This window comes from Hemitrygon akajei, chromosome 2 (assembly GCF_048418815.1).
Source record: "Hemitrygon akajei chromosome 2, sHemAka1.3, whole genome shotgun sequence".
NCBI lineage: Eukaryota > Metazoa > Chordata > Chondrichthyes > Myliobatiformes > Dasyatidae > Hemitrygon > Hemitrygon akajei.
In genome coordinates this window covers 212,919,810-212,941,379 of record NC_133125.1, presented here as the reverse complement: position 1 = coordinate 212,941,379, position 21,570 = coordinate 212,919,810, and the positions used below count along the sequence as shown (strand labels likewise).

Below are 21,570 nucleotides of genomic sequence, written 5' to 3'. Positions count from 1 at the left end.
ACTGAAGAAGCCTCTCGGATGAGTGGCGAAACGTCTTCTAGACAACACGGCAAGTCCAGTTGCCTTGATTTACTACTGCTTGATATACAATGACAAAGGTACTGTATTTAAATGTGCGTAGCATTTGGAATAAGGTGGACGAACTAGTGGCACAATCAGAGATTGGTTGGTATAACGGTGTAGGCATCACTGAGTTGTAGCTGAAAGAAGGCAATAGTTGGGAGTTTAACATCCAAGGATGTATTTTGTATCAAAAGGAAAGGCAGGAAGGCATTGTTGGTGGTGTGGCTCTGTGTGTAAGAGATGGAATTGCATCCTTAGAAGCAGGTGGCATCAAGTCAGAGAATGTTGAATCTTTGTGGGTGGAGTTAAGAAATTGCAAGGTTAAAAAGTCCATTGTAGGAATCATATATAAGCCTTCAAATAGTAGCCAAGATGTGGGGTTGAGATTGCAAAGGATTGAGAAAGGTTGAGATTGAGCTGGAAAAGGGTATTAAGGGTAATGTCACAATTGCTTCAATATGCAAGAGATTGAGAAAATCAGGTTGGTGTCAGATCACAAGAGAGGGAATTTGTTGAATGCCTATGAGATGGCTTTTTAAAGCAGCTTGTGCTTGAACCTACTGGGGGAAGGTTTATCTGAGATTGGGTATTGAGTAATAACCCAGATTTTATTAGGGAGCTCTTAGGAGGCAGTGATTACAACAGAATTGAATTCATCATGCAATTTGAGAGGGATAAGCATAACTCACATGTATCCGTATGGCAATGGAATAAAGGGAATTGCAGGTGCATGAGGAAGGAGATTACCCAGGCGGATTGGAGGAAGATATTGGGAGGGATGACTCTGGGATGTCGTCTTATGGGGATTTATGTGGGTGACTTTTGGGATGACGGCAGAGCAGAGATGGCTGAAGTTTCTGGGAATAGTTCACAAGGCACAGGATAGATATGTCCCACAGAGGAAAAAGTTCTCAAATAGTAGGGGTAGGCAACTGTGGATGTCAAAGGAAGTTAAGGACTGCATATATGCCAAATAAAGTGCATATATTGTAGTCAAAGTGAGGGGGAAGTTGGATGATTTAAAATCCAACAAAAAGGCAGCTAAAAAAACTAAAAGGAAAAGATGAAATATGAAAGCAGTCTAGCCAGTAATATAAAGCAGAATACCAAAAGTTGTTTTTCAGTTAAATAACAGGTAAAAGGGAGGTGAGAGTTGATAATGGACCACTGAAAATGGACAAAAAAAATGGCAGATGAACTTAATGGGTACTTTGCTTCAGTCTTCACTGTGAAAGACACTAGCAGTTTCCCCGACATCCGTGAGTGTTAGGGAGCAGAAGTAAGTGCCATTGCATTTACAAAGGAAAACGTACTAGGCAAGCTCAAAGGTCTTAAGACAGATTCCTGAGAGAGGTTGCTGAAGAGATATCGGATGCATTGGTCATGACCTTTCAAGGATCACTTAATTCTGATTTGCTCCCAGAGGACTAGAAAATTTCAAATGACTTCACTCTTTAAGAAGGGACAAAAGAAAGGAAATTATAGGCCAGTTAGTCTAACCTCAGTGGTTGGGGAAGTGTTGGAGTCTGTTGTTCAGGATGAGGTTTTGAGGTACTTGGAAACTAATGATAAAAAGTCAATGTCAGCATGCTTTCTGTGAAGAGAAATCTTGCCTAACAAATCTGTTAGAGTTCTTTGAGGAAGAAGCAGGGTGGACAAAGGAGAGACAGTGGATGTCATTTGCTTGGATTTTCAGAAGGCATTTGATAAGGTGCCAATCATGAGGCTGCTTAACAAGATAAAATCCTATGGCGTTACATGAAAAACTCTGGCATGGATAGTGGAATGGCTGACAAGCAGGAGGCAGTGAATGGGAATAAATGGGGCCTTTTCTGGTTGGCTGCCGGTGACTAGTGGTGTTCCTCAGGGGTCAGTATTGAGACCGTTACTTTTCACATTGTTTGTCAGTGATTTAGATAATGGAATTGATGGTTTTGTGGCAAAGTTTGTGGATGATACAAAGAGAGGTGGAGGGGTAGGTAGTACTGAGGTAGCAATGTCGTTGCAGCAGGACTTGGACAAATTGGAAGAATGGGCAAAAAATGGCAGATGGAATGCAGTATTGTGAGGTGTATGACAGTGCATTTTGGTAAAAGGAACAATAGTGTGGACTATTATCTAAATGGGAGAAGGTTGAGCCTGTGGTACAGAAGGCAAATGCAATGTTGGTATTTATTTCAAGGGGAATAGAATATAAAAGCAAGGGGATAATAGCTAGCCTTTATAAGACACTGGTCGGGCTACGGTTTTGGGCCCCATATCCCAGCAAAAATGTGATGTAATTGGAAGGAGCCAAGAAGAGGTTGATGAGGATGTGTCCAGGAATGAAGTAGTTAACATATGAGGAGCGTTTGGCAGCTTTGGGTCTGTACTCACTGGAATTTAGAAGAATGCATGGGGATCTCATTGAAACCTACAGAATGTTGAAATTGCCAGGATACTGATTCACCAGCAGTTGGTCCTTCCAGATACAGGTGTATTTTTACTGCAGTCAATTGAAACACCTTGACTGTACACAGGTCTCCAAAAACAGATCTCTGTTTAATTCATTATGTGACTTCTAAAAACCATTTTGCTGCACCAGTGATGATTTGGAGTGTCAAATTAATGGTGGTGAATACTTATGCAATCAATTATTCTATGTTTTATATTTGTAATAAACTTAAATAATTTTCATTGTGACATGAAAGAGTTTTTCTGTTAATCAGTTTCAAAAATTGCTGAGTTAGGTCCCCTCTGATTCAATGTTGTGAAACAGTAAAATCTGAAAACATCCAAGGGGGGTGAATACTTTTTATAGCCACTGTACTTATATATCTGGTTCCTTTCAATACCTTCGAATAACTTTCCCACAACTAATGTCAGACTCACCAGCCTATTATTTCCCTGGTTTATGTTCAGAGCCTGTTTTAAACAAAGTAACAACTTTGACTACACTACAATCCTCTGGTACCTCTCCTGTTGCAAAGGATATTTTAAATACCTCTGCTGGAGTCCAAACAATTTCAGTACACCTCCTGTCGGGTCTGAGGGAACACCTTGTCAGGCCTTGGGGTTTTAACCACTCTGATTTGCATCCATGAAGTTGATGCTGTTTTGCCTTACTTCTAAAGACTCTGCATCTGTCCCCTGAGTAAATGGAGATGCAAAGAATTAATTTAAGATCTCTCCCATCTGTTTTGATTCCACACATTGTTTACCTACCATTCTGATCTTCCAGAAGACAAATTTTGTCCCTAGCAGTCCTTCTACACAACATATCTGTAGAATCTCTAAAGATACTCCTTCACGTTGTCTGCTGGAGCAACTTCATGCCTTCTTTTAACCTTCTTGATTTCTTTCTTAAGTGTTCTCTTGCTTTTTGTGTCCTCCATAAGCACCTCATATGTTCCTACCTGCCTATACCTACTATGCAACTCCTTTTCTCTCTTAACCTGAGCCTCAGTTCTTTTGAGATCTAAGGTTCCCTACACCTGTTATCTTTATCTTTTATTCTGGCAGATAAGTACAAGCATCGCACTGTCAAAATTTGGCTTTGAAAGCCTCCACTTTCAAAGTACACTTTTGCCAGAAAACATTCTGTCCCAGTCCACATTTGCCAGATCATTCCTGATGACATAAAAACTGGCCTTTCTCCAATTTAGAATCTCAACCCGCGGTCCAGACCTATATTTTAACATATTTATTTTAAAAATCCAAGTACACATCAACTAATTCTCCTTTATCTATCCTGCTTGATACTTCGTTAAAGAATTCCAGCAGGTTTGTCAGGCAAGATTTTCCCTTGACAAAACCATGCTGACTACAGACTATTTTATCATTTGCATCCAAGTACCCAGAGACCTCATCTTTAAAAATTAACAACTTCTTCCCAACCACTGCGGTCAGACTAACTGGCCTATAGTTTCCTTTCTTCTAACTCTCCTTTCTTTTTTTTTAAACTTTTTTTATTGAGTTTTCAAATAATTACAGAAAGAAAAGAAAATATAGAAAAAATATATATACCCTTCCCCCCTCCCCTTAACCCCTTCCCCCTAACATCCCTATAGAAAAAGAAAGAAAGAGTGCCTGGATATCGGAAGATCCCCACATGCTCCAAGGAGTTCGCAATAACTTTTAATATATATTTATTTATTTCCCCAAATAACCAATTATTTCATCTTCAGAGCACCTATATATTTAATCCTGTCTTTTGTAAATAAGGGCGCCAAATTTTCAAAAATGTTTCATATTTATCTCTTAAATTATAAGTAATTTTTTCAAGTGGAATACCGCTATAAATTTCATTCTTCCAATGATCTAAACTTAAATATGCATCTGATTTCCAAGTAACTGCAATAGCTTTTTTGGCTACTGCCAGTGCAATCTTTATAAATTCTTTCTGATATTTATTCAATTTAGGTTTCGGTTTTATCCCTTCAATATCGCCTAGTAAAAATAATATTGGATTATGTGGAAGTTGTGTTCCAATAATTTGTTCCAATAAACTCCTAAATTTGTCCAAAAAGGTTGAATTTTAGAACAAGACCAAGTAGAATGTAAGAAAGTACCAATTTCTTGGTTACATCGAAAACACTGATCAGATAAATTTAGGTTTAATTTATTTATTTTTGTGGTGTAATATATAATTGATGTAAAAAATTATATTGCACTAATCTTAACCGGACATTTATTGTATTTGTCATACTATCAAGACATAGTCTTGACCAATTTGTTTCTTCAATTTTAATATTCAAGTCACTTTCCCATTTTTGTCTTGACTTATGGACTCCTTGTTTAATTGCCTGTTTTTGAATCAAACTATACATACAGGAAATAATTTTTTTAATCTTTCCTTTTTGAATTAAAGTTTCTATTTCATTAGATTTCGGCAATAACATTGTTTGACCTAATTTTTCTCTTAAATAAGCCCTTAATTGAAAGTAACAAAAAAGCGTGTTGTTTGATACTTTATATTTATTCTTTAATTGATCAAATGACATTAATATACCTCGTTCAAAACAATCTCCTATATATCTAATCCCTTTTTGAAACCAATTATATAAAAGTTGATTATCCATTGTAAAAGGAATAAGTCTATTTTGAATTAAAGATCTCTTTGCTAATAAAGATTTCTTTGTCTCATCATCAACATTTATCTTATTCCATAAGTCAATCAAATGTTTTAATATAGGAGATTCTTTCTTTTCCCGTATCCATTTAGGTTCCCATTTATATATAAAATCTTCTGGTGTATTTTCTCCTATTTTATCTAGTTCTATCATAATCCATGCCAGTCTATCTTTCTCAAAAAAAGATGCAATAAATCTAAGTTGATTTGCTTTATAATAATTCTTAAAATTTGGAAGTTGTAACCCTCCTAGATCAAATTTCCATGTCAATTTTTCCAACGATATTCTTGACATCTTACCTTTCCAAAGAAACTTACTCACATATTTATTTAACTCTTGAAAAAACTTCTGGGGTAGCTGTGTTGGTAGTGATTGAAATAAATATTGTAGTCTAGGGAATATATTCATTTTTATGGTATTTACTCTACCTATTAATGTTATTGGTAATACCATCCATTTATCAAGATCTTCTTGAATTTTTTTCAATAATGATAAATAATTTAATTTATATAAGATCTTTATATCATTATCAACTCTTATACCTAAATATTTTATACCATTTACTGGCCATCTAAATTGAGTTATTAATCGACATTGACTATAATCTCCTTTAGTAAGAGGTAAAATTTCACTTTTATCCCAATTTATTTTATAACCTGATATTTTCCCATATTCTTCTAATTTGTAGGATAATTTGCGCAACGAGTGCAATGGGTTTGTTAAATAAAGCAGAACATCATCAGCAAATAAGTGAATCTCATATTCTTCCTGATTAACTCTGAAACCCTTAATATCTGGGTCCATTCTAATTAATTCAGCTAATGGTTCTATCGCCAACACGAATAAAGCAGGTGATAATGGACAACCTTGTCTGGTTGACCGTTAACTGAAATGGTGTTGAAATTTGACCATTTGTCACTACTTTAGCTTTGGGATTAGTATTTAAGGTTTTAATCCATTTTACAAAAGATACTCCTAATCCATATTATTCCAATACCTTAAATAAAAAATCCCATTCCAATCTATCAAATGCTTTTTCTGCATCTAAAGCAACTGCCACACTCATTTCCTCCCTCTTTTGCGTCAAATGAATTATACTAAATAACCAAGTTACATTATCTGCCGATTGTCTATTTTTAATACAGCCTGTTTGATCCATATGTACTAATTTTGGTAAGTAGTTAGATAATCTGTCAGATAAGATTTTTGCTATTATTTTGTAATCAGTATTTAATAAAGAAATCGGTCTATATGATGCTGGGTATAAAAGATCTCTATCTTTTTTTGGCAATACTATTAAAATAGCAGTCGAAAAAGATTCTGGAAGTTTATGCGTTCTTTCTGCTTGATGTATTAACTCCATAAAAGGAGGAATTAATAAATCTTTAAACTTTTTATAAAATTCAGGCGGAAAACCATTTTCTCCTGGAGATTTATTAGTTTGAAGTGATCCTAGAGCTTCTTCGACCTCTTTCAATGTAAAAGGCATATCTAATCCCTTCTGGTCTTCCGTATTTAATTTTGGAAGAGTTATTTGTGATAAAAATCTTTCTATCTTGTCTGGTCTGTTTTTAACTGCCATGCAAGGACCTTATGTGATCTTTCACCTAGTTCATAATATCTCTGTGTAGTTCTCATAATTGCTTTTTCTGTTCGATATGTCTGAAGTGTATTGTAACTTCTTATTAATAAGTTGTCTTCGTTTTTCTTCTGTCATATATCTTTGAGATTCTTTTTCTAATTTTGTAATCTCTTTTTCCAATTGATCTATTTCTATCATATATTCCTTCTTAATTTTAGAAGTATAACTTATTATCTGACCTCTCAAATATGCCTTCATTGCTTCCCACAATATAAATTTATCATCAACTGAATGTGAATTTGTATCTAAAAAGAACTGAATCTGCTTTTTCATAAAATCACAAAAATCTTGATGTTTTAGTAATATTGAATTAAATCTCCATCTATAAATTGATTCCTCTTTATCTATCATTATCATTGTCATTATCAAAGGAGAATGATCTGACAATATTCTCACTTTATATTCCATATTTTTCACTCTGTCTTGAATATTCATTGATAATAGGAAAAAATCTATCCTTGAATATGCTTTATGTCTATTTGAATAAAATGAATAATCTCTTTCTTTTGGGTTAATTCTTCTCCATATATCAATCAAATTTAAATCTTTCATCAATGATAAAGTTAATTTTGCTACTTTTGATTTTGTGACAACCTTTGTTGATCTATCTAAAACTGGATCTAGACAAAAGTTAAAATCTCCACCTATTAATATTTTGTCATGTGCGTTAGCCAAATTCAAAAAGACCTCTTGTATAAATTTTACATCATTTTCATTTGGTGCATAAATATTCATAAGAGTCCATAGTTCTGAAAAAATTTGAAAATGTATAATTACATATCTCCCCGCTGAATAAATTAATACGTTTTGTATTTTAATTGGTAAATTTTTATTAACCAAAATTACAACTCCTCTCGCCTTTGAATTAAATGAAGCTGCAATAACATTTCCAACCCAGTCACTTTTTAATTTCTGATGTTCTATGTCTGTTAAATGTGTTTCTTGTAAAAAAGCTATATCTGTTTTCATTTTTTTTATATATGTTAAAATTCTTTTTCTTTTCACCGGTCCATTAAGTCCATTAACATTAAAACTTTAAAAATTCAGTAAATTAGTCATTATTTTTAATTATGTTGCTCCAGTCTATAATAATACCTAGTCTTTCAACTTTCATAGTATCTTGGGAAATCTTTTTAAAATTCTCCATGTTTCTATGTGTGTCCCCACCAATCATTCAGGCAGAAAAATAGAGTATAAAGAAAAAAAAAACAAAATACCCCCCTACTAATGTTGTGAAAAAAAGAACACAACATTACCCCCCTCTATTGTGTGGGTCATGGCAATCACCATGATTACACACGTGAATCCCGTAGTAATCAATCCAAAGCTCCCCAGCCCCCCCGTAGCATAAAAAGGTATATATATATATATATATATATATATATATATATATATATATAAAAGAAGAAAAAAAATACTATTCTCAATTAATATTTCTGAAATTTTGCTTTTCTCCCTGGTATCATCCTTAAATGTCCATCACTTCCATTCACTGTCTCTATCTTCATCTTTAATCCATTATGCTTGGAAATCTCTATGTATAATTAGCGAGTAAATGGAAGCTTTTGTGCGAATTCCTCCACTTCTCGATAATCGGTAAAAAATCTTCTTTTTCCCTCCTCCAAAAAGATTATCAGTGTTGCTGGGTGATGCATTATGAATTTATAACCCTTTTCCCATAAGACTTTTTTCGCCGGGTTAAATTCCTTCTTTCTCTTCAAAAGGTTATAACTTATATCAGGATAAAAAAGAACTGCCTTCCCTGCTATCATCAATGGCCCGTTTCTCTTTTTGGCACTTTGGGCAGCCGCCTTCAGGATCTTTTCTTTATCTTGGTATCTTAAGCATTTTACCAAAATTGATTGCGGATTTTGATCAGCTTGAGGTCTTGACCTTAAGGCTCTATGAGCCCTTTCAATCTCAATTAGAGTTTCTTCTTCCATTTCCAATTTTTCAGGGATCCATTTTTGAAAAAAAATTATTGGATCTTCTCCTTCTATATCTTCTTTAAGTCCAATAATTTTAATATTGTTTCGTCTACTAAAATTTTCAAGCTTATCAATTCTTTCCATAAATTGTTTTCTTTCTGATGTCCAGGCATTAATATCATCTTCCATTTTATTCATTCTTTCAACCATCTCTTCCGTTGTAGTTTCCAAATCTATAATTCTCTTTTCCATTTTTTCCTGTCTTTTTGTCATTTTATCAAACATAATCTCCATAATTATCACTTTTTTTGATTACTTTTAATGCATTTATTTTTTTCTAATTTATGCATTATTTGCATCAAAGTCTTTTCTATATTTCCTGAAGAACTTTTATCTCCATCTTCGTCTGATTTTCCCAGAGAATCTGGCTCTCCCTCAGATTCACTTTCACTTTCGGTTTCAGTCGTAACTGGGATTTGTAGTTCAGGTTGCTCTCGTTTGCGCATGCTCCTTCCTTCACTTTGCGCAGTTCTCATTGGTCTTGTTCTTTAAAAATGGTCAATTTTGCTGCAGTTTCCTGTTCTGTATCGCCGGTGGTATAATGTACCTGAGCCTGCGTTTCTTTGGCAGAAGTGGGCCTTGATTCTGTTCCAACTTGCTTTGTCTTCACGGTAGTAGTTTTCTTCATCTTCTGTTTGTGAGGCATAACTTGAAACAATCCGGAGTAGTTTATAAGTAACCTTTCAAAAGTATTGACTAACTTTTCTTCACTTAAACATTAATTTATTGATTTTTTACGGGAGAACTGGGTTCCAGCGTCTCGAGCCTACGTCATCACGTGACGTCCCCTAACTCTCCTTTCTTGAAGAGTGGAATAACATTTGCAATTTTCCAGTCTTCTGCACCCATTGTAGAACCTAATGATCCTTGAAATATCATTATTAATGTCTCCATGATCCCTTCAGCCACCTCTTTCAGCACTCCAATTGTACACTATCTGATCCAGTGACTTATCTCCCTTCAGTCCTTTCAGTTTCCCATGAACATTCTCTCCCATTATGGTAGTTTCACACACTTCATGACCCCTGACACCTGGAACATCCACCATACTGCTGGTGTCTTGCATAATGAAGACTGATGCAATACACTTCTTCAGTTCATCTGCTATTTCGTTGTCTTCCATTACTACCTCTCCAGCATCATTCTTGCGTGGTCCAATATCCACTTTCACCTCTCTCTTACACTCTATATATCTGAAGAAACTTTTGGTATCCTCTTAAATATTATTGGCTAGCATACTTTCATATCCCATCTTTACCTTCTTAATTACTTTTTAGTTGCTTTTTAAAAGTTTCCCAATCCTCTAACTTCCCACTATTTTTGCTCTATTACATGCCCTGTCTTTGGCTTTTATGTTGGCTTTGACTTCTCTTGTTAGTCACGGTTGTATCATCTTTCCTTTAGAAAATTTCTCCTCTTTGGGATTGCATATATCCTGTGCCTTCTTATTGCTTCCAGAAATCCCAGGCATTGCTGCTCTGCTGTCATCTTTGCCAATGTTCTTTTCCAATCAATTCTGGCCATCTCCTCTCTCATGCCTCTGTAATTCCCTTTACTTTACTGTAATACTGATACATCTGACTTTAGCTTCTCCTTCAAATTCCAGGGTGAATGTTATCATATTATGATCGCACTCCCCAAGGGGTCCTTTTACCTTGAGCTCTTTAAACAATTCTGGTTCATTGCACAACACCCAATCCAGAATAGCTGATCCTCTATTGGACTCAACGAGATGCTCTGAAAAGCCATCTTGTTGGCATTCTAGAAATTCCCCCTGCACCGGCCTGATTTTCCTAATCTACCTGCATATTGAACTCCCCCATGACTATTGTAATATTGCCCTTCTGGCATGCAGTTTCTATCTCCCATTATAATTTGTAGGCCGCATCTTTACTATTACTTGGGGGTCTGTATGCAACTCCCATCAGGGTCTTTTTACCCTTGAGGTTCCTTAGCTCTATCCACAAAGATTCAGCACCTTCTGGCCCTATGTTACCTCTTTCTAATGATATCACTTTTTACCAACAGAGCAATGCTGCTCCTTCTGCTTTCCTGCCTGTCCTTTCAAGATAATATGTATCCTCAGACATTATGATCCCAACTATAATCTTCTTTCAGCCATGATTCAATACACAAAAATACAACTGCAGATGCTGTGGATCAAAAAACACGTACGCAATGCTGGAAGTCCTTCCAGGTGAGGCAACACTTCACCTGCGAGTCTGCTGGAGTTGTCTGTTGCATCTGGTGCTCCCGGTGCGGCCTCCTCTACATCAGCGAGACCCGACACAGATTGGGGGACAGCTTCATTCAGCACCTACACTCCGTCCGTCACAATAGACAGGATCTCCCAGTTGCCACCCACTTCAACTCTGCCTCTCATTCCCATCTAGATATGTCCATACATGGCCTCCTCTACTGCCATGATGAGGCCAAACTCAGGTTGGAGGAGCAACATCTCATCTACCGTCTGGGTAGCCTCCAGCCTGGTGGTATGAACATTGAATTCTCCAATTTCTGGTAATTCCCTTCCCCTATCCCAGGTCCCTCTCTGCCCCTCTCCCCTTTCAACTTTCTGCTTCTTTATCTCTACAGTTCTTTCATGCTTATCCCACCCCTCCCCCTTTTATCTTTCCTCTGATTGGTTTCCCACCTGGCACCTCTAGGCCCTACCCCCTCCCCTATCTCTATTACTGGGCTTTGGCCCTCTCTTCCCCCCCCCCCCCCATTCCAGATGAAGGGTCTCGACCCGAAACGTTGGCTACTCTTTTCTCACGGATGCTGCCTGACTTGCTGAGTTCTTCCAGCGTTGTGTACATAGCCATGATTCAATGATGCCTACGACATCATACCTGCCAATATATAACTGTGCTACAAGTTCATCTGCCTTATTCTGTATACTGAATGCATTCAAGTACAACACCTTCAGTCCTGTGTTCACCCTTTTTGATTCTGCCCACCTTTTACATTGCAACTCCCTTGTTGACTGCAATTTTGCCTAATCAACAGCCTCTCCTCACTTCACATTGCCTCTGTTTGAAAACCAGACACCTCATCTTCAGCACTATTATCCACCTTTCTACGATACTTCTTGCATTGAAACATACGCAGCTCTGAAAACTAGTTACACCTTTAGATTCCTAACTTTGTCTGAGGTCTTACCAACATCTGTCTCTGCAACTTCTGCACTAACTTCTGTTGTAGAGAGCACAGTTTTGGAATCTCCGTTTGGCAATCCATGGAGTAGGTTGCGTGTGGCGCTGCTCCTTTGATAACCTACCTCACACTGCTAGATCTGTTTAAAGTTTGAATATTTATTACTTTTACCGAAGGTCTTACAGTTTAATTATGATGGCAGGGATTTAAAAAAAATCTGGAAAAACCATTGCTGAATCTGACCTAACAGAGCAATCAGTGGAAGTCCTTACTTCAGAAAGAATTCTCTCTTTAATGGAAAGAATTACGAATAATAAGAAGGATAGCCTGGTGAAGGGTAATGAAAAGTTTGAAAAATTTATTTCTGTCATCCAGGAATCTTGCGGCAATCTGGAAATCCAACTTGAGGTGCTTAAGAAGACTACTAACAGAACTAAAAGAGAACAGGAGGCAATGAATCAAGTTATTAAAGAACAAGAATTAAAGATATCAGCTGTGGAAAATAAAATTAATGAGGCTACTTTGGAACTATCGAGAATTAAGAAGAAAATGGTTGATCTGGAGATTAGAAGCTGCAGGATAAATTTATGCATACTGGGTTTGCCTGAAAATACGGAATCCAGTAAGCCATTAAGATATTTTACAGATATGTTACATTCACTTTTTAGTGAGATACTTGAAGTCCCTCTGATGATAGATAGAGCATATCACTCTCTCCATCCAAAGCCTTCACCTGAGAGGTAACCTCGTCATGTGATACTATACCTGCAAAATTTTACAACTAAAGAAGAGATTCTTCGAGATGCAAGGAAGCAAGGGAAGCTAATCTTTCATATAGTTGAAGATTTTTCTCCAGAGGTTTATGCTGAGTTAAATATCGGGAAGTGATGGCTGAACTTTATAAGAATAACTGTCGTCCTTCTTTGTACTTCCCGGCTCATCTGAGAATTTCTCCACCTATTGATCGCCCCAAATGGATTGACTCCCCAGAAGAGGGTTGGAGATTCATAAAGGAGTTCAAATCTATCTTGCAAGCAACTTGAATGATTAATCCTTAGCTGCAATTTGTTGAAACAATAAAAACCTTAATACTTAATATAGTTTTGGTTTTAATATACACAGATTTACTTACATTTTTATTGACTTGTAAGTGGCTAGCACTACTCATAACTCATTAATTGGTTGTATTTACCCTTTTTTAAATATATGACTAACTTATTTTAAATGAATTTAAGATGGCCCATGTTAGTTAGGTTCTAACCTCTGTTAGACATAACATCAAAATATTTGAAATTGTTTACTTCATTTTCTTTTGTTTTGTCTTCAGTTAGTGGTGTTAATACATAACTGTCTGAGAAGAGCCTGCCAATTGGAGACAGGGGATAAGCGATAGTAGTTTAGCATGCTGTCCACCTATTGGATGGTTTTTGGGCTATCGGGGAGGGGGTGGGGTTAATAGATTAGCTGTTTTCTGACTGGGCAGTCCGGAGAGGATTTTGTGTTAATCATGTTGCATTTTTTAAAAATTTCTGATCGAGTTCATGCTTTGTTTTTTTCTGGTAGATTTGATTTGTGCTTATGCAATAATTTACTTTATAAAATCTTATATGAAAGTTTAAATATGGATGTCAATAAAATTAATATACTATCATCAAATTTTAATGGCATGAACCAACCTATTAAGCAGATATTATTTTTGTGCAGGAGACTCATGTTTGTAGGGAAGATGAAAATCATCTTTTTTAAATTTTGGAGATATAGAATTTTTATCAGTAACTTAAATTAGAGGGGTATCTATTTTTATCAAATCTAAAATCCCTTTTATACATTTTAATACTGTTACTGACTCAGTTGGAAGGTATTTAATTGTTACTGGTCTGTTATGTGGTCAAAAGGTGGCTCTAGTGTGTGTTTATGCACCTAATATAGATAGTCCTGAATTTTTTAAGCAACTATTTTCGGCATTGCCAAATTTAACTGAACATAAGGTGATTATGGGCGGTGACTTCAATTGTTGTTTAAATCCTTCGATTGATAGGTCATCAACCAATCCACTGCTTCCTAATAAGGCTGTGACTTGTATTAACTCTTGTTTATTGGAATATGGTTTGGTTGATATCTGGAGATTTATACATAAGGATAGGGATTTTTCTTTCTTTTTGCATGTATAACATAAGTACTCAAGAATTGATTATTTTTTGCTGGACACGTAATTGGTGGCTTTTGTTGCTGATTGCATGTATGATGTCATCATGTTGTCAGACCACGCACCTATGAAATTAACATTTAGATTTCCTAATAATTTTTTTAATTCTTCTCAGTGGAGATTTAATACTACATTATTACAGGATTTAGCTTTTGTAAGTTTTATTAAAGAACACATTTCTTTATTTTTTGAATTAAATACAACTGAGGAAATGTCAAATTTGGTTATTTTTGATACAAGGAAATCTTTTTTCAGGGAACAGATAATTTCATATTCAGTAGGTTTAAGAAGGAAAACCAAAGTGAAACTTTTAGTGATTACTTACAGGGTTAAAGAAATAGATAAAGTTTATTCAGTAACACCTAATGAAGATCTTTATAAGGAAAGAGTGGAACTTCAAACACAGCATGATTTGCTTCTGACCTATCCCATTGAGCAACAACTTCTCAAATCTAAAAGTCAATTTTATGTACACGGGGATAAGTCAGGAAATTGTTGGCTGGTCAATTAAAGGCAGATATGGCTAGAAGACAGATTTTGAAAATATGAAGAGCTGATAGAATTGAAACAGCAGATGGTCAGGAAATTAATAAGGTATTTCTGGATTTCTACTCTAACATTTATAAATCTGACTTTCCACACAACACTGCTTCTGTGAATAGATTTTTGCAAAAGCTGAATATACCTAAAATTTCTACTCAAGATATGAATACATTAGATGTGCCTATTAAACAAGAGTAAATAACAAGGGCTATATCCTCTCTTCAATCAAGTAAGGCTCTGTGACCAGATGTATATACAGTGGAATTTTTTAGGACTTTTACTGAGATACTCACACCTCCTTTATGTCAAGTTTTCACTGATTCTATATCCTCTGGGATGCTCCCAAAAACTTTTTATGAGGCATACATTTCACTAATTCCTAAAAAAGAAAAAGATTTATCTGACTGTGCCTCCTATAGACAAATTTCTTTTACTAAATATGGATTCTAAAATTCTTTCTAAAATTTTGGCTAATAGGATCAAGAATATTTTACCTAAAGTTATCTCTAATGATCAAACTGGATTTATTAAGAATAGATATTCATACTTTAATATTCGGAGACTATTGAACATCATTTATTCCTCTCCATCCAAAGAGCCTGAATGTGTTGTTTCCCTTGAAGCACAGAAAGCCTTTGATAGGGTGTAGTGGTTTAATTTATTTGAAATTTTAGAAAGATTTAATTCTGGTCCGGGTTTTATTTCCTGGATCAAATTGATCAATCAAGCTTCTGTGGCTGCGGTTATAACTAACAATCAGATATCTCCCTATTTTAGACTATACAGAGATACCCGGCAGGGCTGTCATCTTAGCCCTTTGTTACTTAACTTGGCTGTAGAACCTCTTGCTATTGCCCTTCGGAATTCCAGTGGTATCCAGGGTATTAAGAGAGGGGATAAAATGCATAAGGTTTTGTTGAATGCAGACAACTTGTTAATCTACAGTTCAGATCCTTAGAAACCTATCTCTTCTATGTTATCCATATTCTCTGAATTTAGTAGTTTTTCTGGATATAAGTTAAATTTATACAAAAGTGAGTCATTTCCTACTAATAATCATTTGGATCAGTATGAGCAAATACCGTTTAGAATTGCTAAAAATCAATTTACTTATCTTGGTATTAAAGTTGCTAAGAATTTTAAAGATCTGTATAAATATAGTTTTCTCCCATTAATTGATTATACCCAACAAACACTTTCTAAATGGTTTCCTATGACGATATCATTAATTGGTCAAATTAATGCTATTAAAATGATAGTTCTACCAAAATTCTTATATATATTTCAAGCAGTTCCTTCATTTCTTCCTAAATGGTTTTTTGACAGAACAGACTCTAAAATTTTATCCTATATTTGGAACAATAGAAATCCTAAATTGAGTAAACATTTATTACAGAAATTTAAAAAAGGACGGTGGTATGGCTTTGCCAAATCTTAGACTGTACTACTGGGCAGTTAATATTCAATATATTTCCTGTTGGATTCATTATTCAGACATACATGACCGTCCTTTATGGGAGGATTTGGAGAAAAACTCGGTGAAGGGGTATTCCTTGGCCTCTTTACTGAGTGCTCCTCTTCCTTGTCTGCTCTCTAAGATTGATAGACAAGACCTTAATCCTATTATTAAACATACATTAAGAATTTGGTTTCAGTTTCACAGATTTTTTGAATTGAATAATTTTGTCCTTTCTGGTAAAAAAAAATATCGTTAAGTTTTTTTAAAACATCAATTTTAGATCAGGCTTTTTAAATTTGGAAAACCAAAGGAATAATAATTTTTTTTGGATTCGTTTATAGGGGATTGTTCAATCTCTTTTACTCAGCTAGCGGATAAATTTGATTTATCCAATGTACACTTTTTTAGATATTTACAAATTAGGAATTTTTTACGTTCTTTGCTTCCAAATTATCCCTCCGCTTATCCATCTAATATAATAGATATCCTCTTCCAGGTTAAACCACTCCAAAAATGATTAACAGCTGCAATTTATAAATGGTTATTGAATTTACGAATGATATCTAACGATAAAATTAAAGCTACCTGGGAATTGGAATTTCAAGAGTCACTTTCAGATAATCAATGGAGTAAATTTTTTTTATCTGGTAAATACTTCATCTATTTGTGCCCATCAATCCTTGATACAGTTCAGGGTAGTGCATTGGGCACATATGTCAAAGGATAAATTAACCCATATTTTTCCCAATATTAACCCTATTTGTGATAGATGTAATATTCAGGTGGCCACTTTAACTCATATGTTTCGGTCTTGCATAAAATTGGAGAATTTTTGGAAAGATGTTTTTAAAACCTTATCAAAAGTGTTGGATCTGGATTTGCAACCAAACTTATTTACAGCTCTTTTTGGGACTATTTCATTGGAAGCAGGTATATTCCTGCTTCTGATCTGCAGATGATAGCCTTTTCAACCTTATTGGTTAGGAAAGCCATTTTACTTAAATGGAAGGATCCTAACCCTCCTACTGCCTTTTATTGGTTTTCCTCTATTATGTCCTGTTTAAGTCTAGAGAAAATAAGAAGTCAGACATTGGACACATACTTTAAACTTGAAGAAATCCGGCAACCTTTTATTCAATACTTTCATATGATCTGATTTTTGTACTGATTCTCCTCCAGCTATTTTTTAGAACCTTGAATTTGATCAGAGAGTCTCTCCTCTCCTGGTTTTTCTCTCAGGATGGACTGCCTGGTCTCTTTTTGCTGTTTAGAAGAGTGGGGGAGTTTTTTCTTTCTTTTCTTTTATATAAAATTTCTAATTGTCCTTCCTTTCTTTATAAATTGATAAGAGGAGAATGAATTACATTCTTTTTTTCTGTATTATACATTCTATATCAAATTTATACTTTGTAGATCAACAATATGTGTGATTCTGATCATGTTTATTTTACCTTCTGTATGTACAGTTATTGATATATATACCAGGGATATTCTCCTCCTGTATGTATACACACTTTTTTTAAATCAATAAAAACACTGAAAAAAGAAAGAGCATAGTTTTAAGGTGAAAGGGAAAATATTTAGCGACAACCATTTTTCCACTAAATTTGCTATATGGAATGAGCTGCCAGAGGAAGTAGTTGAGGCGAGCACAATTATAATAATCAGTATCCTGGCTCATTGCATCAAGATCTGGTGTGACAGTCAAATGCCCGGGAATATAAGAAGCTGCAGGGAAAAGTGGACTCAGCCCAATTCATCAGGGGAAAATCCCTCCCCACCATTGGTAGTATCTACAGGAGGTGCTGCCTCTAGAAGGTAATTCCATTATTAAAGATTTTCACCATTCAGCCATGACATCTCCTTGCAGTGACCATTAGGCAGAAGCTACAGAAGCCTGAAGTCCCCACAGAACCAGTTTCAGGAATAGAAACTGTTCAGTTCATGAACTAACTCACAAAACTCTAATCACTGCCTCAGTACAACACTGTGACAACCTTGATCACTTTGCACTACAAGAGATCGGGTTTTTTTTCAATCTGATTGTGTTCTTTCTTGTAGACATTATGTATAATTTATGTTTTCCTTGTGAATGCTACCTCTGTGACACTGTATAGCCTAAGATGTTGTTGCAAGTGTGTTTCTCTTTTGGCTTGATGCTTTCATGGACTTGTGCATATAACAATAAACAACATTGAAACTTTGAAGATACAATTTGTCAGGCACATGGACAATGAACGTTTAGAAGGATATAGGCTAAACACTGGTAAATGGGACTAGTTTGGATGGGGCCTGGTGGTCATCATGGACCAGTTGGGCTGATGGACCTGTTTCTGGGCTGTATATCTCTACAATTAAACATCAGTGAGAGTGATGAAGTCTCAGAGCCTCCATTATAACAGTCCATTGCAGCCATTTCTGGTTCTTCCAGTAAACACTTATTGGCATGACAGGTGGAGGCTGCTTGGGCAGTTGTGGACTTTCCACCTCATGGAATTTTACTGAACTAATTCCACTGGGGTGCATTGCAGATTTTTTCATTGTCTTATTCACTGATCTTTATTCTACAGATGATCTCTTCCCTGCTGATACTGACTGGGTCCTGCCACTGGTCTTCACCATTTGTGTTCTAATTGCTGCTAACTCCACTTGGATTTATTGGAATATGAAACAAAACAGACGCATAAAAGGTATATTTCTGGAATATCGTGAAGTACCGGGCTGGAAATCCAGTCAGTTTCCCAGTTTCTCCCAGTTTCCCTCTGAAATTTCCTTGAAAGCCAGAGCATTTTCTGGAGAAATCATGTAAAATCCACATTTCCCAGCAAGGTTTGACATTCCAGCAGTGAACATTGTCTCTGGAAAGAATATTTGTAGCCATAGAGATGGGAAGTAAGGAAGGAAACTGCCCAAGTCGGCATGATGAAGTGCCCGAAGTTTCAACTGGTCACTGATTCACCTGCTTCCGGTAACTTGGTTCCCGATGTTTAGGCTCCTCTACAGTGGTGAAACTGGGTACAGTTTGTACAAAAACTTTGTTTAATAGCTCAAACCAAATTGTAATACTACGCATTCTGATTGTGTAACCTATCCCACTACAAGCTCTCCACTCACAGTGTCCTAAAATGTTCTAAAGAGGCTAAATAGAGGATGAAGAACAGAACTTCATCTTTTAAGCAGTGAAGCACAAAAAGTGCTGGAGGAACTCAGCATCCGTGGAAAGAAATAAACAGTCAACGTCTCAGACCAAGACCCTTGATTGGAAAGGAAGGGTGAAGCCAGCAAGAACATGGGTGGAGGGGACGGAGTACAATCCAGAGGCTGGTAGGTGAAGGCAGGTGAGGGAAGCATTGGAGGATGAGGGAGGGAATTTAAGTATGAAGGCAGGGGGTGACAGATGGAAAAGGTAAAGGCATGAAGCAGAAGGAATCTTGTAGGAGAGGAGAGTGGATCATGGGAGATCAGGAAGGAGGAGAGAGCTGATAGTCAGGGTAGGAGAAGCAATAGGAGGAGAGTCAGAACAGGGCATGGAAAAAGAGACAGGAGGAAGGGCATCAGAGGGAGGTAATAGGCAGATTATGAGAAGAGAAGGGGTAAAAGGGGAGACAGAATGGGGAATGGAAAAAGAGAGGGGGAGGGGTAAAAGGGGAGACAGAATGGGGAATGGAAAAAGAGAGGGGGAGGGAGGAGAAATTGATATTCATGCCATCAGGTCGGAAGCCACCCAGATGGAGTATCAGGTGTTGCCCCTCCAACATGAGAGTGGCCTCATTGTGCCAGGAGAGGACTCTCCCCCGGTCCCGGGGCCGTGCTGCCCGAGTCTCCCCCCCGATCCCTAGGGTCACACTGCCTGACTCTTTCCTCCCCCCCCCCCCTCGGATCCCCAGGAACTCTCTAATTCTCTGCTTCTCCCCCCAGTCTCTGTCACCCTGGATGTGGAAACGGCGAGTCCGGAGCTCGAGGTGTCTGAGGATCGGAAGAGTGTGAGACAAACCGAGACCCGGAGGGATCTCCCTGACACCGGAAAGAGGTTCACAGACTGGCCTTGTGTGCTGGGATCGGAGGGATTCACATCGGGGAGACATTACTGGGAGGTGGAGGTGACGGGGAATCGGTGGTGTTGACTGGGAGTCGCCGCAGAGTCTGTGAAGAGGAAGAGACGGGTCACACGGAGTCCGGAGACCGGATTCTGGATCATCGCGCGGCGTGATGACGGGATGTGGGTTCTCACCTCCCCTGAGTCCCGTCTCCCTGCCGGTCCCATCCCCGGGAGGGTGGGAGTTTATCTCAGTTACGAGTCCGGGACAGTTTCATTTTACAACGCGGAGACCAAGTCCCATCTCCACACCTTCACTGGGAATAAATTCACGGGGAAACTTTATTCTTCATTCGGGATTGGATATAAAAACCAGTGGCTGAAAATCTGCTCCGGTCCCGCTCCGGGTCTGTAAATGGGTCGGGTCCGGGACCGGGACAGGCGTCAGGAGTCAGTCAGTGTAAATATAAATGTGTGGAGAGTGAAGTAAACACGTTGTGAGAATTATCGATCCATTAATTTTAACTCGTTCACCGCATCCGTCAACGGAGCAGAAACACTGCGGATTCAGCAGCAGCCGCGGGCGGCGGATCCTGAGCTCCCCGGCTCCCCCGGGTGCTAAAGTCTACCGGGACTGACAGGGTAACTGGGACAAGTGGTGGTGGTGCTGACTGGGAGAGGGAGGTCAGGGTGAATCTTAGGGGACGGGACAGGCGCCGGTGGTAACACACAAAGTGCCAAAGAATTAGTACAGAAAGGGGGAGTAAAAGCTGGCGCTGATCCAGATGAGGGAGGTGTGGAGTGTGGAAATGTGTCAGAACCTGGGAGTTGAGAGGTGGGAGAGACAAAGATGATGGAATCTGTTCGGAGAGGGAAAGTGGAGACTGGAATAAAGGGAGCGAGGTGGCGAGGACAGTGTGGGGGACGGGCAGATGGAGAGAGCGGGAAAGAAGATGGCCACAACCTTCCTGTGGGATTATAATTGTGGAATTGGTTTCCTATTTCCTTCATCTTCCTGGTAGCCTCTAGGATGTGATCTATGAAGTGAGTTCTGTTGTCCTGATTCATCTTGTATGTAAGTGCAACATTCTTGTCCAATCTGGGATACATAGAAAACCTACAGGTCCTTCGGCCCGACAAGTTGTGCCGAACATATCCCAACCTTGGAAATTACTGGACTTATCCATACCCCTCTATTTTTCTGAGTCCATGTACCTATCCAAAATTCTCTTAAAAGACCCTATCGTATCCGCGTCCACCACCGTTGCCCGCAGCCCATTCCACACACTCACCACTCTCTGAGTAAAAAACTTACCCCTGACATCTCCTCTGTACCTACTCCCCAGCACTTTAAACCTGTGTCATC

At 37.5% G+C, this 21,570-nt stretch overlaps 1 protein-coding gene across 1 annotated transcript in view; it reads left to right on the top strand.

Moving 5' to 3' along the window:
* LOC140720593 (butyrophilin subfamily 1 member A1-like) overlaps positions 1-20,690 on the top strand; it is a 327,454-nt gene extending 306,764 nt beyond the window's left edge. Inside the window, exon 8 of the mRNA XM_073035429.1 lies at positions 20,087-20,690. Coding sequence (XP_072891530.1) covers positions 20,087-20,292 — 206 coding nt within the window. The 3' untranslated portion in view covers positions 20,293-20,690. The remainder of the gene's footprint in view (positions 1-20,086) is intronic.
* The last annotated feature ends 880 nt before the right edge of the window (positions 20,691-21,570 follow it).